The sequence below is a fragment of the Erpetoichthys calabaricus genome, chromosome 4, assembly GCF_900747795.2.
Source record: "Erpetoichthys calabaricus chromosome 4, fErpCal1.3, whole genome shotgun sequence".
NCBI lineage: Eukaryota > Metazoa > Chordata > Cladistia > Polypteriformes > Polypteridae > Erpetoichthys > Erpetoichthys calabaricus.
This window is the reverse complement of record NC_041397.2, coordinates 47,104,324-47,122,280: the sequence shown is the minus strand read 5'-3', so window position 1 is coordinate 47,122,280 and position 17,957 is coordinate 47,104,324. Positions and strand designations below refer to the sequence as shown.

Here is a 17,957-nt window from a genome sequence, read left to right as displayed (position 1 = left end):
CATTGATAGATGTCTGAATCAATAAATCAATCAATGTATTTTCTTTCCCAAGAGCATTAATTGCAAGTCAGGATTAAACTATGAATGGGACACACTTCAACCGTTGAACATAAAGTGTCTGTAAACATAAACATCGTTGACATGGAAAGAATCTGCAGTACCGAGAAAAAAATGACATGGGTGAAATGTGCAAACTGTATCTAAACAATTACAAAGTGGGCAAGTGCCTTCAAATAAAGTAGTATCTATCCATCTATCCCAGGAGTTATAACACAGCAGCACTGAACCCCTGCACTGTTAATAAATGCATTGCCCATGGGGCGGCACGGTGGTGCAATTGTAGGACTTCTGCCTCAGAGTAAGAAGACCAGGGTACACCTCCCGGGCTCTCCCCGTGTCTGCGTGGATTTCCTCTAGGTGCTTCAGTTTCCTCTCACAGTAAAAAAATGATGTAATCTAGGTGGATTGATGATACTAAATTGGCCCTATTGTATAACTAGTGTGTGTGCGTATGTATGTGTGCTCGCTTTGTGATGGGATGGTGCTCTGCCCAGGGTTTGTTCCTGTGTTGCAGTCTGGAATAGGCTCCAGCACTCCCCACGACCCTGTTTAGGACAAAGCGGGTTAGACAAAGACAACAATGACATTGGCCATGGAATGTATATACTGTATATATATATTTTTTAAATGGATCTGCAAATATATTCCATTGAAAAGAAATTATGTAATTCTTGCAATTTGATTAAAAAGAGAAAATAATATGATCAAGGGGAACAGTATTCAAATCCATATAAGGGTAATATACCTAAGGGTATATGACATGAGGGAGATTGCATGTGGAACCACATTAATGTCCTGATTTTAAACCAATATTATAGTTCTAAGACTTTAATATGTGAAGTGGATTACTGTTCAAGGACAATTCAAAATTTATGACCCAGTATTGTAGTAAGAGTATTGGAGAAAAATGAAAAAATAGATCTCAGTTTTAATTTTTATGGAAGGAACACAAAATCTTAGGTGTGGACTTTGTTTATTTTTCTTCATCCTGCTGTTGTCAGTAGTTCTTCAGCTCTTTCACATCAAGCAGTTCATAGTCATGACATTAAATACATATCACACTTAAACGTTTATAGAAAATTTGTTTAATCACATTTTTTAAAACTTAAGTGCAATGGTTGATAGAAGCAGCAATTCACCAAGGGGGGATATTTACAAATATTACCCTGTACAATATAAACTTATGTTCTTTTGTCTATGTACACTATTTACATTATTTAATGTATTAGTTTCAAATATAGTTGATTTCATTAGATCAAGTTGAAACGGACAAGTAATGCATTTGCTTGAATATTACTTAAAACAGTAAAATAACACTTCGGTGCTCCCTTGAAAGAAATTGTGCTCATCAGGGACTTACAAACCATCATGCATCTATTTTCCATAGTTATGGTCCTAGGAAACCTCATGAAGTACAGTTTCTTTAAAAAATACATACAAAACATACTACATTAATACCTTACATATAGTAAAACACATGCAGGCACAGCTTTAGCTACTGCTGTACTGAAACGCTTGCCAGCAGAAATACTCCTACATGTACCTTTCAAAATTGCGGTATGGTAATATATAATTTTATTTTAATGGAACTGTACATTTTGTAAACCTTTAGTTTTTGTTTTCAGTAGTGGAAAATTTTTAAAACTGAAAAAATGTTTCTGTAGCTTTCATACATTCATTTTTGTTCTTATGTTTTACATAGCAAAATAAGAATGTGCATGAAGTAGGAGTGAAGAATATCATAATAAGATTAATAAAGTATTACCCCAAACTAATATTGTGCACAAAGGGGTTTCTGTATAGAAAGGTTGTTTTGAATTTTAATTTTCTGAACAGTATTTTTTTTTTTTGTTCTTTATTTCGCCTTATATTGTATGAGGAATTTGTTAGTTTTCGCATACCCCTTGGGGTCAGAGCGCAGGTCAGCCATTGTACAGCACCCCTGGAGCAATTGAAGATTAAGGGCCTTGCTCAAGGGCCCAGCAGAGTAGGATCTGTTTTGGCAATGACGGGGATTCGAACTGGAAACCTTCGGGATACCAGCGCAGATCCTTAGCCTCAGAGCCACCACTCTGCCCAAATTTGCAGTATAAGTTGCACTATGAAATTGAAAAAGTAAGGTGTACCACAAGAGGTGTGCAGCTGCATGCTTAACACTTAGCAGGGTTTCTCTTTTTTGTTTAAATGTCCATTTTACTTGACATCTCTTCGATTATTTGGTCCCTTTGTGAGTGTGGGGTTGTGTGTGAGGGGGCCCTGCAATGGTCTGGGTCTCTCTCCTACCAAGCACCTAGTGCTATCACTCCAAGTGGACCTAAATTGAACTAAGTGGGTTTGAAAATGGTATTGGATGATAAGATGCTTAAAGAATCCTTTTTTTTTTTTTTTTTTTTTTTTACAGTAAAAAATCTTTTAGAGTAATAAATAGTGATACTAAAGCTTAATAACACCCCTGATGCACAGCCTTTACAAGCATATCTTCTGCTTTTTGTTGTAACTGGTCTTAAATTTGGAACCTCACTATTACAGACATATCATATTAGTTGAGTTTTAAGACACATGCTTCAAGAAGACTCAGGCAATGTTAACTGATTGATTCAATTCCTGTGGTAAATGAAAATATAGATTTTTTTTCCACCAGTTTAAAACTGTACTATAGAATTCAATATGGATCTACAATTTTCTTACTTCTGATAGATTTCTGTAAACGTAGAAGAATCTTCATTTTCATTCCTTAAAAGAGTTTATTAATGTATTTTATTCATATAGCTTATGTTTTACTCTAAAGTTGCTTTTGAGTCACAGTACTACACTTATTTACATATCTTTGGACGACTGACTGGGCAAGTGTCTCAGGTGGATATTATAGGACTGATTGAAGCAGCGGTCTTGTAATTTAAACTTTAGCATCTAACTGCCTACACCACACACCTTTGCAGAGTAAAAAAATATGCCAACGTAAAGTTTTTGATGAAAATTAGGTCTCTATAAATATTTATTTACATCACATTCAGGTGATGTAAATAAATTAGGATGATGTGTTGTAATACTCCAACCTAGGAAATCACCTGGATGGTAGTTTAGCAGCTTTTAAGGTTTACTTTCACAGAATAAAAAAATACAGCCATGCATCTTGTTTTCATCAAGTGCCTTTAGCTCACTGATTACCATTGTTTTTAATCAGGTTGTAAGTGGGTTTATAAAATGAATCAATATGTATTACTATGTACTTCTTTGACATCAATCTATTGTTATGGGTATGCTTTGATTCAATTGGAGAAAAAGTTTTTTAAATGTATGCAGAAATTCATATGTGTTACGTTTGACATTACTCTGAAAGCTTGCCAATCTCCCGCAGTAGAATAAGCTGTATGATTTAACCCAACACAATAGTTCAATGCCCAAATCGAATTAAGTCATCTTATAAATCTAAGCACTGGGTTACTGCTTCTGAATACATGTTCAGTATGAATAAAGAGCCTATTATTAAATCCTCATTTTATAAAGAGCCATATTCAGTTTCAGTCTCTGATTGACCCCTCACCAGTTACATACAGAAATAACACAAAACAGTTTCTTGCCTACTTATTTACAGCTCAGATTCCTTCTCATTTTCATTATCATCGAGATAATACTCATCATCGGTTGTTGTGTCCGTGTCTGACTCCTCAAAAGCAGATAAACTGCTCAGATAACTCTTTGAAGGCATCCGCTCCCTTGGCGATATACTTTCTTGTGAAGTCAAGCTTCCTGTAGAGGCAGAGCTAAATGTCCTTTTCCTATCAACAAAAGGGAGACCAGCCCTTTTGGGCGACAAAGGTGATATAAGGTCACCAGGTCTCCAAAGTCTTCCCTCTGTAAGGGATCTTTTCACATGCTCCAAGAACTTTGCCTGTTGTTCTTCCCCATAAATGGAAATTTCTGGGAGTCGCCGCCGGTAGTTGTTCTTATTCAGAATGGTTTCATTTGTGGGAAAATGTAATGATTCATTTTCATTTGATAAACTATAGTTGAGCTGATCAGAATAGCTTCTGTATAATGGACCGTGTTTTGCAGGTGGCGAGATTGGTGGACCTGTAGATATTCGCCGCTTTTTATCCTGCTTGTCCTTCTGAACGTGGTAAACAGAATAATAGTGATTGCTTTTTAAGTCCAGGTTTCTGGAATTGTCATTAGAACCACTTACATGTATGTCCATTAAGCTTTTTGAGCTTTTTATTTTATGCTTTAAAATGTCCTCCCTGTTTATTGCATTGTAGTTAAACAATGGCTTTGGATTTTTGTACATAATCTCAATTTCATTTTCAGTGGCTTCTGAATAATTCAGGTCCCACTGAGATCTGAAAAATGGGCTTTGCTTCATAGTGTTGACTGTCTTTGCATGAAAGATTTTGTCATTATAATAACTATTTTCAGAATATGTTCGACCAGTCCTACAGCCAAGACTCCTGGAAGAAAAATAGTTTGTGATTACATTTAAATCTTTAAGACGGTTTGAGTTCAAAGTGGGGTGATTTTCTTTGTCCTGCAAATCCTCTGTATAACTGAACGCAGTACTCTTTTGCTGAGACAAGTCGCCAGTCCATCTTGAGTTGCTGTCCATTAAATCATTATTTACAAGTATGTTCCTGTTTTTGTCAGCATATGACAATCTTGGCGCATGACGCAGTTCATTTTGCTGGTTATCCACAGAGCTGCTGCCAAAACCTTGGACTGTAGTATACATATTTTTGTTGTTTTCAGTAGCTAGTATGTCTTCTGAGTATATGCCACCTTTGATCTTAGAACGATTAAGCATCTGTTGTGCAGATGTACTGCTTTCTTCTAAGTCTGTACCCTTTTCAAATGGAAATGGTTCTTCCTTGTTCACTTTGCTTGAGCTGATGAGACATTCCTGCCTTCCACCAAACAAATAATTCTCATCATTAGAACCCATATTTAAAGAGACATTTGAATCCTTCTTATTGGTTTCACAAAAGTCAATAATACCTTTAGAACTGTAACTCTCCTGTATATTTTGAAATATCGTTTTTCCACTGCCCAGATCAGCTAATGTGTTTGGTTTACTCTGTGCACAGTTTCTATCATTTGGCACCTGGTTTGGGAGTCTGACAGCTGAATGATTCCGAGCAATTTGCATGTCCTTCTTTGGCACTGTCAGAGACTCTTTTGATTTTTCAGATTTGTAGAAGTTTGCTCTTGGAGATGTCTTTGGTGATTCACAAGAATACTTTGTATGGTCCTTTTCAGATTCCATCTGAGAAGAAGAAACCTCTATGTGATCTAAGCCACTTGTGCTTGATTTGAGCTTGTGCGAGAATGGAACACTTACTCTACTTCCATATTCCTTGGCGAAGACTGAAGGCAAAGATGTATGTGTAAATTCATGTGTGGTAGGAGAGAGAGTTGTAGGGTATACATTTGGAGACCTAGAGTCATTTCTGCTTTCATAGGAATCAAATACAGAATCTGTACTAGATAAGGTATTAGAGTGATTTCCTTTATTTGAAAATATTTGGTTTTCCCAAAGATAAGTGGAAGGTAAACCTATAGGTTCATCTGTTGTTTTTTCATTACTAGTAAAGAAGCCCAAGGGGGATACAGATTTAGGAGAACTTAAGTATTTAGGAGATGGATAATTACACACAACATGTTTGGTATGGGAATTTCTAAAAGGAGATGTTGGACTCTTTAAGCCTGGGCTGCTGCTGCGGATCTTCCTGTCAGGGTTATTCATGTAATTTATAGTTGCATAACCTTTTCCTTCAGTTGTAAAAGTTCTGTCATCAACAGGAGAAAATGGCCATTGGGTCATTGTCTCTTTCGGAGAGCCTATCTGTAAATAATTATTTCGTATACTGCCTGTTGTTACATTTGCCGAGTTGCTTACGCTCTCAGTGGTTTGGTTATTAATGTGTGGCGCTATAGCATATGAAAATGTAGGACTTCTCATAACACCATGATTACTTTCTTTTCTTAGAACCATTGCAGGAGATATAGGATTTCCTTTTATTCTAGGGGAAAGGGGCTTGCCAGCATTACTGAGTACAAGACGCTCATTGTCTGCACCTGAAATAGGTGAACTGGAGGTGTATTCCTTGGGAGTAACAAGTACATGTCTAGAGTTGGAAGGGCTAAAACTTGTAGGTGAACGAGGACTTTTAACATTCAGATTCTCTCCAGAGGATAATGGCCTGCACCCTGCCATTGGGTCACTATACTGAAAGGAAGTATTATTGGGACTATGGCAGATTTCTTTTGTGCTTTCACCGCTTGTCATTGTTGGAATGTCCACACCCTGGAAAGTCCAGTTTTGATTATCAGGTTCTTTTAGAAGAATGGAATCTGCAAATCTTTTCGACATAGAGGGTTCACAAGTGATTGTGGAAGTAGGTGTATCTTCCAAAAAATAGGAAATAGGAGCATTTTGGGATTGGAACTGGTGCTGATTGGCAGAAGCATCTGTACAGGTCTTAAACTTTTGTAAGGAAGGAACTTCTGAGCTCTTGCAGTCATTACTTTTAAAACCATCATCCCTTGGAGATGTACTGTGCAAATTCTTGTACAAATCTGATATGTATGTGCGACCTGAAGTTCTCTTTTCTTTTAGGTTGTTAGCCACTTTAACATTTTGTACATTTTCATATTCACATGGGTCACTATTGGATATGTCCATCAACCAACTTCCTACTTTATCATTTTTAAATTCAGGAATGTTATGATGAGTTGGATGGTGATTTGCTTTTAAGGTATTTTCTTTGTTTCGAGGCAGCAGCTCAGCACGGTATGAGCAAATGTCGCCATTCCCATTAAACTCTTTTGTAATGACCATTAAAGATCTTAATGGTGGAGAAATTGGTAACATTGTATTCCGATTAGCATCAGTAGTCAAATGCTGCTTGGAAGTATCACATTTCTGGTGTTTCTCTAGTGTATCCCTGTAACTGTAATGTTGGAAAAAGTCACGTTTTTTTCTGCTTTCTGTTAAAGATTCATCCCTTGAAAGATCACTCATTGATGTTTTTGTAGGCACACACTGCAAAGTGTTATATTTGTTTTTACTTATATTTCCATTGTCACTGTTTTCAAAGGTACTAAGAGACTGCCACCTCTGTAATTTTGGTTTATAAAGTTCCCTGAACTTGGAGGATGGTTCTTTTAGGCTATAAGTTGTAGCTTGGATTTCATCAAGCTTTACTGTTGTTTCTTCACTGGTTATTGCAATGTTTTTTACTGTTCTTTCAAAATTTGATGTGCTCTCCATTTCTTTTTTACTCCTATATTGTGATGGAAAAATATAACTGGTCTTCCCATTTAAAGGTGATGAAGGTTTGTATAGATTTTCATGTGATATGGCAACATTATGTGTAGAGAAGGGAAAAGACTTCTCTCCCGAGTCGTCCTCAAACCTCCTTTGAGAGAGTGTTTCAGAATATTTTTCACTCTTTTGTACATGGACAGATTTCTCTTCTGCAAGTTTCTTATCCAGCTCCTCTAAAACTTTGAGAATAAAAATATGGTTAGTAAATTACAGAGATTAATATTAACCAAACTTAAGTTTAGTACAAAAACTTTGATAGAAAAGAGCTTGAATCCACCTTAATAAAAGGATGTGTCTGTGCAACTGTCTGTCTGTGTATGTGTCTGGTTGCTATGGTTCTATCATTCAAAAAGATGTCACATCATAAACATTTTAGTAATAAAATGCATTGCATTTATTATTCCAGTATGTAGTGCATCACAAATCATTACCGCTGGTTTTACAAATCCCATACCAAATGGAACAGAGACATACCCTTCAGCAAGGTACATTGCAAAAGTTAACACTGTGGTTTACATGGATTACAACACGTCTTAGATGGGTAGCACAGTCAGTGCTTTCTTAAAGTGACAATTGCATGTTAGGTTTTTAGTACCTATGGTACTGTGAAGTTTTATGATCTGTCCGGAATTAATTCAAGTCCTGCAGCTCATATGCAGGACTAACATAAAAAATGCCATTAACCTAGGTAGTGGCTGAAATTATGATTAGCACTGCTGCTATAAAGTTCTGTTCCCAGTGAAGTCACAGCAGTGTAAACCTTGTGGGTTCTCCTAGTAGATGGGTGGGTGTTCCTTCCACATCCAAAAGACGTGCAGGTTACGATAAATGAAAATTATAAATTGCCCCAACACTGTCCAGTTCTAGTTCCTGCTTTTTCCCTTCAATTCTGCTAGGTTATGATCTGATTCACTAGGACTCAGACAGCAGCTTGAGAACAATGAAGTGATAGTTGATCTAGTTTGTTCTTGTTTTTTCTGATTACGTGCTGTTTTGTTGGATTCACTATGCAGCCATTCTGTATATAACTGTACCTTTCAGTAAACTGACACCTTACACTTTAATATAATGCATTTTTGTTAGCCATTTTTGTCTAGTTTTCATTATAATTAACAAGAATGGTTAATCATATGTCAGAGGGGCTTTTGGTCAAGAGAGGTTCAGACACATGAAGATAAACAGCATAGGTGCTGAAGGTACCCGTAGGGCAAGAGATATCAAATATTTAAATTATTCTGTTGCCTGTCTTCAACAGGTAACATGGTTAGTTTATTAATAAAGAGTGGGGTGTAGCACATACCTTTCTGAGTCTCTTCATCCATTTGTATTTCAGACGACGTGCTGTTCTTTCCATAAGGCTGCTGTGATATGTTACTTTTCTGATTAATGGGATTTAATTTAGCCTATTTTATATAAAAAAAAAAGTAATTATTAAAAATATTATTCAATTCCATCTAATCAGTTCTATATTTTAACAAATCTGGAATTAAAGTACACAACTAGATTCTCAAGCCAAGCATATGCCATACAATCACAGTCCACTTTATTAAGAAATTCAATTGCATTTGAATTATTAGCTCAAATATCTCCGATGCTATAAAATTCAGCAGATTTGGATATGCAAGATATAATTAAAACTGATCTAGTTTTAGATGCACCTAACCCAGTTCAGGGTCATAGAAGGGACAGAGCTTATCCTGGCAACACTGGGTGCAAGGCAGGAAAGAATCCTGGACAAGGTTGCAGTGCACAGGGAGTCCCAGTAACGCAAACGTGGGTTAATGGTGATTTCAAATTGGACGCTAACACACACGTATTTACGGATGAGTGAGGAAAACCCATGTGGACATTAGAATAATGTGCAAACTCCACACACCCAACGGAGTTCAGATTCAAGCAAAAGGTAGTAACAGTTTTCTGAAAATGCTTGATGAACAACAATTCTGGAAGAACTGTAGCGACACCTTGGGAGAATGGTCCATTTGGTCACTCAGAAGTGATGTAAATGTAGTTGGTGTCTGTCATTATTTCCATATAGCCCAAGGATTATATTCAGCAGTGAAGACAGTCCATTCAAAGGATAATGTTCTTGCAAAGGTAGGATTGTCCAAGAGGTTTGGGTCATCCAAGAAAGCAATCATTCAAATGTAGGCACGTGGAGTAGGAGTTTGAAGAAGCAAGCCACGGATATGTGGGTTAATTCATGAGACTATAAAACAATCAGCAAGTATTTATTAATTTTTTTTTTTTTTTTATAGTATAGGTAGAAAGGCTGGAGATCACTCGGCTTGTTCCCTTACACTGAAAAGAATTATCAAAATGGGAATATTTGATGGATATGCCTTTCATATTAGAAGCATTTGCTGTGGCCAGAGTCATTTCCGAGGCCATGGTCACTATTGTTGTTGAGAAGCAATAGCAAGGCCATGGTGTTGAACTTTATTAGGATGGCTTGGTTTGTAGAATTCTTCACAGTTGCATGGAATATGCTTATAGCACCTCTAGACAAACAGAATGAAAATACAATTCCGCCCATATTCTGCCTTTATTAAGGGATATTGCTCCATGTGTTAGAGTGCTAGTAAGGTGACTATAGTGGGTTATTAAACATCTCGCTGAAAAGCAACAACATGGGTTTGCTTGCTTGGAAACAGTGGATCAACTGTTGTGCCTTCATAGATGGTTGAGGGATTGAAGTAGCTTGTCCATTCTGTCTATTAAGGCTTTATGGACGTACAGTAGATAAGACCTCCAGGTGTGTAGCTCACACGGTCCTGTACTTTTAGGAGATGTTAAGGTAAATGTGTGCATTTCAGATCCTGTATTTGCAGAGGGAGAGTGGCCATGGTTAGTACTGAGAAGTGAATCTGTCCAAGGCGAGTGTAGAGGTCTGGTGTAGGATTTTCATTGACAAAATAAAATGGTTCAAAAAAAGCTTGAAGTCTTTTCAATATGGGGACCAGAGGACTGTGGGTTTTTTTTTTTTTTTTTTGCAATTAATGTCATTTTCATTCCACGGAATGTAGCTTTTGTGTGCATTGGAATTGTTTGAAGCAGGTATAATAATCTGCACTTCCAAACCCTAAGTCAGCTCTGTCATTAAAAACAAAAAACACCTTGATCTTTGAATGGTTTGGGAAATGAGCAGCTGACCCAAGTTCTGGCTTGCTTGGAACTGTAATATTCACCAAATAATTAGTACAATACATTTCACAAGAGGGTAGTGGTAAAGCAATAGTCAATTCTTTGAGTAAATCTTCCCCTCCAATTAGTCTTCACTCTAAAAGTCATATGGAGCTTTGGGTAATGACAAAAAGATTATTGTTCAAAATCATTTCTGGATTTTTTTCTTTTCCTGCATGCTACCATAGGGACATATGTCCCTAGTGAACTTGAACGACAATGCTTTAACACATTTTGTGATGTTCTATGTAATATATATAAATAGTTTATTAATAAAAAAAAAAAAAAAAGCTACCTCAAAAGGTGCCTTAATAGAATTTAAAGAAATACAGGCTTAAAAGTGATTCAGCTTACTTGTTCATAGTTTTTTGTATCAATCTGCCCTCCAGCATTCTGGTCAGTCACACTGCAAAAGAAAAAATAAAAACACAGCCATCTTATATGCAAGCGATACACATAATTCTTCACATAATTTAAACCATCTACTGGACATTTTTATTTGCTGGTAGACTCAGATAAAACCAAGTCGATTTAAGACAGAATTATTTGTATGTTAATCTAGTTCAGAATTTGGGAAAGGCAAAATCCATCCTGATTCCTGCATGTGCAAGACAGGAACCAGTAATGGTTGTATCAACCACCTAGCACTGGACAACACAAAGAAACAACCAACTTGGAAGTTAATCTAAAGTCATGTTTAATGGAACTTAATTTTACCAGACATTTTTGGCACTAAGACTTGTTCAGTATGTGTCACTGCTTTGAAAAGATTGCAACCAAATTCTTAGATGCTGTAATATGAACTTTCCCTTATTCTATTAGCATGTCTATTTGGTATTCAAATCTTGGTCATAAAATATGAACACTGACAAGCAGACAATAATGAAAGATCTGCTGAGGACTACATTATACATTATCAGCTTCAAGTGCATCTAGCACATCTAAATTCTTACTATGTTTTTGCTTTTAGTACAATATATTACAATTTAAGTGCTCATGTTAGCACATACAGTATACAGCTATCTGCATCTCTGTAATATAACAGACCATATACTTCAGTATTTTATATATACACACACCCACATTCTGTTATCAGTATGTTTGTTTATACACATACACAGTGTACACAGTACACCCCCAAATGTTCTTTCCAACATTCAATTATCCAATTAATACAAGTGACAGTCAGTTAACTCTGAACACTATCAAGTTATTTATTTTTTTGACCATCTAATGGTGGTCTGTTAGTATCTGGGATATGTGATTTGAATTGCTGTTTACAATGCAATTTGCACATTCTCCATGTTACTGCATCAGACTTTCTCATATAACCCGAAAGAGGCCCTTGTTGGGTAAACAGTCGGCTGTTATACCCATCTAAGATGGGAACAAATCCATGTGATCAACATAGACATCTTTCTTGATTGATACATGGGTTTATCCATTTTGTCTGGTATAATAATATACACTTGATCCCTTTCCCTCATGGCGACCGTTTACATAGTGGGTTGAAATGACCAATCTTATATTCAAAGTGTTATGCTGTGAAAATGCAGAAGTGGTCACGGCGCAGTGGTAACGCTGCTGCCTTGCAGTTAGGAGACCTGGGTTCGCTTCCTGGGTGGAGTTTGCATTTCTCCCCGTGTCAGCGTGGGTTTCCTCCCACATTCCAAAGACATGTAGGTTAGGTGCATTGGCGATCCTAAATTGTCCCTAGTGTGTGCTTGGTGTGTGGGTGTGTGTGTGTGTGTGTGTGTGTGTGTGTGTGTGTGTGCGCCCTGCAGTGGGCTGGCACCCTGCCCGGGGTTCATTCCTGCCATGCGCCCTGTGTTGGCTGGGATTGGCTCCAGCAGACCCCCAAGACCCTGTGTTAGGATATAGCGGGTTGGATAATGGATAGAACGGTCACTACCATATTGGTCTGGTTTATCCAATCTAGCCTAGTCATGTTGTGGCTTTGGTTTCCTGACATGCCCATCACTTTATCATTATTTTCACTCATCCACTGCCCACCACGTGATGTTAGCATTCTTTAGCATTACAGCTATTAACTTTATTCACGTGGCCTGAGCAATTGGAAGAAAGTTGCTACCACACTGCAGTTTCATGCATAAAATGTCAGACAACAGCATAGCTGATAAGACCAATTTTCTTATTTTTAGACCCTTATTTTCGATTTTTTTTCACTCTTCTTTTACATGCTTTGCCTACTGGAAAATTTTTCTTCCTAACTTTAGCAACAGGATGGACAGACAAATAAATAGACGCTTGTGTTTTCATTAAGGTGGATGTGCTCTGTGTTGTGGTAGTTTTCAGTACAAGGCAGATTAGATAGATAGATAGATAGATTATCTATCTATCTATCAATCAATCCCAATGGGAAATTCACAAAATGTAGTGTCAGTGTTCATCCTTGTAGTGAATCAAAGGATTTATAATAAAAATAAAAAAAGCTAAAATAAAAAAGAATCCATGAAATATGGATAAATGGTAAACTATGAGGAGAAGGCAAAAAAAACAAAACTTTTTTTCAAGCAAAAAAATATACATAATAATTATCCACATTTACCATATTGGAGTCTGTTAGCCATATTTCTATCAAGCAAGTCCAATTTATGAACTCGCCAATTCATGTAAAAACAAAGCTAGTCTTCATAACACTGAACACAAACCAGGAACTAATCCTGTACAGGATACATGCCCATCAAAGGACATGAACATACTGGGCCAATTAAGAAAACCCAACTCAAGGATTACACAGGCTCTCAAGACATGAATTTATAGCACCATAGATAAAAATCCCAAAGAAAAGTGACGATGTGCAAACTGGTAAATTAAACTTAAGACCTTGGATCATTTAGGCACCAGTGCATGTCACTGCAGTATTAGCACAAAAATACATGGCATGCAAAACTACTAGGAGTTTGGTAAAATTTCAGGGTGAGTTTATTAAGTGTTTGACTGAAAGCAGTTTTTGGTGGAGGCAAGCGTTAAAGGGGGGCAGCATGGTGGCACAGTGGTAGCACTGCTGACTTGTAGTAAAGAGACCCAGGTTCTCCTTGTGTGAAGTTTGCCTGTTCTCCTAGGTCTGTGTGAGTTTTCTTCTGGATACTCCAGGTTCTTCCCACTGTCCAAAGACATACAGGTTAGGTGGATTGGCAACACTAAATTTTCCCTGGTGTGTGCTTGTCCAGAGTTTGTTCCTGCCTTGCACCCTGTGCCAACTGGGATAGGCTCTGGCATCCCCCACGACTCATATAGCAGGTAAGAAAATTACATATGTGTTAAAGGATTTTAAACACTGACATACTGATCTGCATTTACCTGTAATGCTTTTTGCAACATTTAGTTTGTGCTTAATCCAAGGTGGATCTATTTTAAAAGAACAATTGCTACAAATAATACCTGCGCAAAGCAGTTTAGAGATAGAAGGGATAGTAGATTGTAGTCAATGTGGTTGACCATATTTCTATCATACAAGGTAAAGACACTGTGGAATTGGGTTAAAAAAAAAAAACCCACACAACAGTGATTGCCACAAATGAGGCCAAGATGTTGAAATCCAGTTTTTCCCATTATAACAAGCTCCGCCTGCGTAGTAGTGAAACAGGACAAACTTTAAAAAACAATAAACAAACAGGTATCACTAGCTAAGTGGAAGCAAGGTACGCTCCAACACATCGCGAGATGTAGGCCAACTCAAAATGGAGGCTGGCGCATGAGTGAGGAGGGCCCTGCCCCGCTCACTACTCCTGACGTTATGCTTTCCCCTCCCCTCTGCCCACAGCCTCTGACTCGGATTAGTGCGAATAAACCGCTCCTGCAAACAAACTATGATACTTAGCTCAATGAGAGAAGTTGCAAAATCAAATGGAATGTTCAAGCAAAATTATAGAAGAAAAAAAAAAACAAACAGATCCAAATCCATTAGACCAGAGGTTAGGTGCATGCGCTGATAGACGTGGATTTTATGTATACAGAGATGCGAGATCTGCAAAATAAAAAGTGTCTGTAATTCAGTTGTCCAGTAGTATGTCCTAGATGCGTCTAAAAAGACACTTTAATTAGTAAGATCTTTGATGTTTTGAGCGTTAATTTTACAGTTCTTATACTCATAGTTAAAGGTCTTAAAGGTTCAAGGCCTGAATGTTTGACTGAGTATCTGTTTTTCTATGCTCCAGGTTGTGACCTCAGATCAATTAGCGTTTTCTTCTTCAAATACACCTTGCGAGGCATACAAAGAATGGAAAAACTGCTTTTTGTTTTAATGTAGCTCAACTCTGGAATTATTTTATTAAACAGGTAACATCAGCGGATATTTAAAGAAGAAAAAAAAAATCTGTCTTTAACTCTTATTAGCTTGAACACTTGATGTGTATATCAAGAATTTACTTCTTTTTCCATCCATACATCCATTATCCAACCCGCTATATCCTGACTACAGGGTCAACTACAGCCAACACAGGGCGCAAGGAAGGAAACAAACCCTGGGCAGGGCGCACGCACACACACACCCCAAGCATGCACTAGGAACAATTTAGAATCGTCAATGCATCTAACCTGCATGTCTTTGGACTGTGGGAGGAAACCAGAGCGCCCGGAGGAAACCCATGCAGACACGGGGAGAACATGCAAACTCCACGCAGGGAGGACCCGGGAAGCGAACCCGAGTCTCCTAACTGCGAGGCAGCAGCACTACCCACTGCGCCACTGTGCCACCCTCTTACTTCTTTTTAATCTTTATTATCTTCATACTTTATAAATAATACACAGAAGATTACAGTTATAAATGTTTATATAAAGGATGCTATATAAATAAAGTCTTATTGTCCTGTTTGCTAGACATTATTCAAGGTGAATTAAAAGTTAAGGATGCCTACATACGTTTTTTTTTTTCCTTCAGGTTAAGCGACTCGCATAGAGTCCCAGCCAGGGTGTCAGAATATGGGACTGTGTTGGCTACATTGTGGTTTAAAAGTCCAATTCCTTTGCCATCTGTCTCCAGTGTTACTCATCTAATAACCACAAATTACACACCAACAATTAGGTAAGCAGTGATGTACATAACCTGACACTTAATTACACATCCACTGCAGACACTGGTAACAAATACAATGGAAATACATTAAAATAATTATCAGTGGGGTGTGGAAACAGCAGCAGTTACATACTGTACTGTAGCAGGCAACTTAAAAGAAGTACAAAACATAAATGTTTGCCAAATTCATTGTTAGATTTTCAAACTCTTTTGTTCATTATGGGCAAAATTATGTCCATGAATGAAAAGAAACTAGAGGAAACCATTCAATCCGTTATGTTCATTTGGCCTGTCATTCAGACTGCCTTTTTTGTCACTTATTTAAAAATCAGGATCTATGATAGAACCCCCATAACCCAAAGTAGTTGTTTTTTTTTTTTTTAAATTGAGTTTTGTGCCACACTATTTGACTCGCAAATTTCTAGTGAGTCTTAGAGTTTTTGGAATTTGTGAAACTTTCCTTGAACGTGCATATAACTAAGGGATTTTAAAAGAAGTTTGTGTATTCTTCCAAACATCAAGGCATTTTACATCATCTTCACTAAGAATGACCAGGAAAGAAGCTTTGCTGACTTAGCCAAGATAGCACACAGTCATGTGCTCATAATAAGGTTTAGAGTTCACCAACCTATAGTTTATCTTCCATTATTGCAGTATATACAGTAAATGAAGCCGTTTTTAAGCAACAACTCTTTCAAAGTTGTGTGCTGTTAAGGGAAATTGGACATGTCTTTGCAAAAGTTAAAAATAAAACACACACATACACCCCCAAGCATTTACTGTTGGCAAGTCACCCAAAGCAGACATTGAATATGCATCCCTTAAGGAAACAGCAGCACTAGTGATTGACTAAGAAGTACTGTTGTTACAAAAGCAACACTGGTAGTGTATCCATGGTGATGAAGGAATTTAGTATGTATGCCTCCACTGTGTACTTGACTGTGTTTCAGGGAGGGTTACAATGCTGTTTTTATGTTAATTTTGTTGATTGTTTGTTAACATTCTTGATTATTTAATTTTTTTATGTTTAATGTATTTTGTGGGTGGTTCCCTAAGAGGCAGAGCCACTTGCCCATTACCATCAAGAGCCTGCCCTCAGCCCTTTAAGGGCGGGGACAACCTGCAGTCCCATGTGGTTCACTGAATGTGTCCCTGGTGGTGGCGAGTTTTACTTTTTTCTTGCTTTTTGACTATTTTTTGAATTTCTGACCTCTGTCTTTTTTTTTCTTTTTTTTTTTAAACTTTGATGCTAAATTTGTGATTGGAACTTGTATGCCTTGGATTGTCTTTTCTTTTTTAGGCATTACCTGATGTGGCATTTGATGGAAGCATCTTCGGAGCTTCAGTGCTTACAGAGCTTCTTTCTGAAAATAACACTTAATATTAAAGATTCTATTTTGCCCTTTTTTGTGAATAGCTAGGGTTTTGACAGTATTCCCCCTCTACTGGACATTTTGAGAATTTTTGGTACTTTCATGCATTAAACCAATTGAGTTCATGAGAATCACCTGAAACATAATATTGGGGTTGTTAGAAAGAGGAAATCAGGAGGAAAAACAAACAAACAAACAAAAAAAAACGGTAGTTAACGTAAAGTATTTGGCTAGAATAGAACCCAGGTTCCTGGTTTTAATCACCGTTCCACCTACAATATTCTCAGGTTTAATCATGGAGTTGGGGGAATAAAAGAAAAGGCCTGAATGAGAAGAAAAAGAAGTGGAAAAAAAGGCCCAAACACACACCACATAGAGAAATGTAGGAAAAGCCAACTCAAACTGAATCTAAAAATATTATGTCATGTAAAATGGCAACCATGTTCAGGATAGGTAAAAATTTTCAGCGGTTAGAGCCCACCCCCCTCAACAGCCAAAAAAGCTTTTGAAGCAGTTTTTAAGTCTTATTAATGATTTGAAAGGCAAGGTCATACCAAACAGTAAAGAAAATGTGTAGTATAATTTAATGCACAATTACAACTTGAAGCATTTTCCACATGGATGTCTAAACAGAGTGTTTTTCTGCCATCTGTACTGTCAGGTGAGCATGAATCGAGTGCTGTGGTATAGCGGGTCCCCAGCTCCCATTACAGGCCAGTTAAAATTAATAATCACCGCGCTCGTGGCTGAGCGAGGGGGCGTGGTGGTTGTGTGGCTGAAGCAGTTCCCAGGGCGATTTGTGGTGTGGGCGTTTCTCACCTAAGTGCACAGGTGAGAGACCGCCCGCATCCGTGATTGTTCCTGGGGCTGCTAATTTGCTGCAGCTGCCATGCCCTCTTGATATATAGAAGCGCGAGCCGGCTGAGGGAAAAAGAGAAGAAAAGGAAAGAAAGAAGAGAACAGGAGGTAGTAAGAGAAGGCA

The 17,957-nt window shown here is 37.6% G+C and overlaps 1 protein-coding gene across 1 annotated transcript in view; it reads right to left on the bottom strand.

Annotated features, from left to right (window-relative positions):
- Window positions 1-1,020: 1,020 nt before the first annotated feature.
- Window positions 1,021-17,957, bottom strand: part of LOC114649992 (uncharacterized) — a 50,002-nt gene continuing 33,065 nt past the window's right edge. Inside the window, exons 4-6 of the mRNA XM_028799406.2 lie at window positions 10,919-10,970; window positions 8,682-8,784; window positions 1,021-7,560 (exon numbers count right to left, since the gene is read on the bottom strand). Coding sequence (XP_028655239.2) covers window positions 3,650-7,560; window positions 8,682-8,784; window positions 10,919-10,970 — 4,066 coding nt within the window. The 3' untranslated portion in view covers window positions 1,021-3,649. The remainder of the gene's footprint in view (window positions 7,561-8,681; window positions 8,785-10,918; window positions 10,971-17,957) is intronic.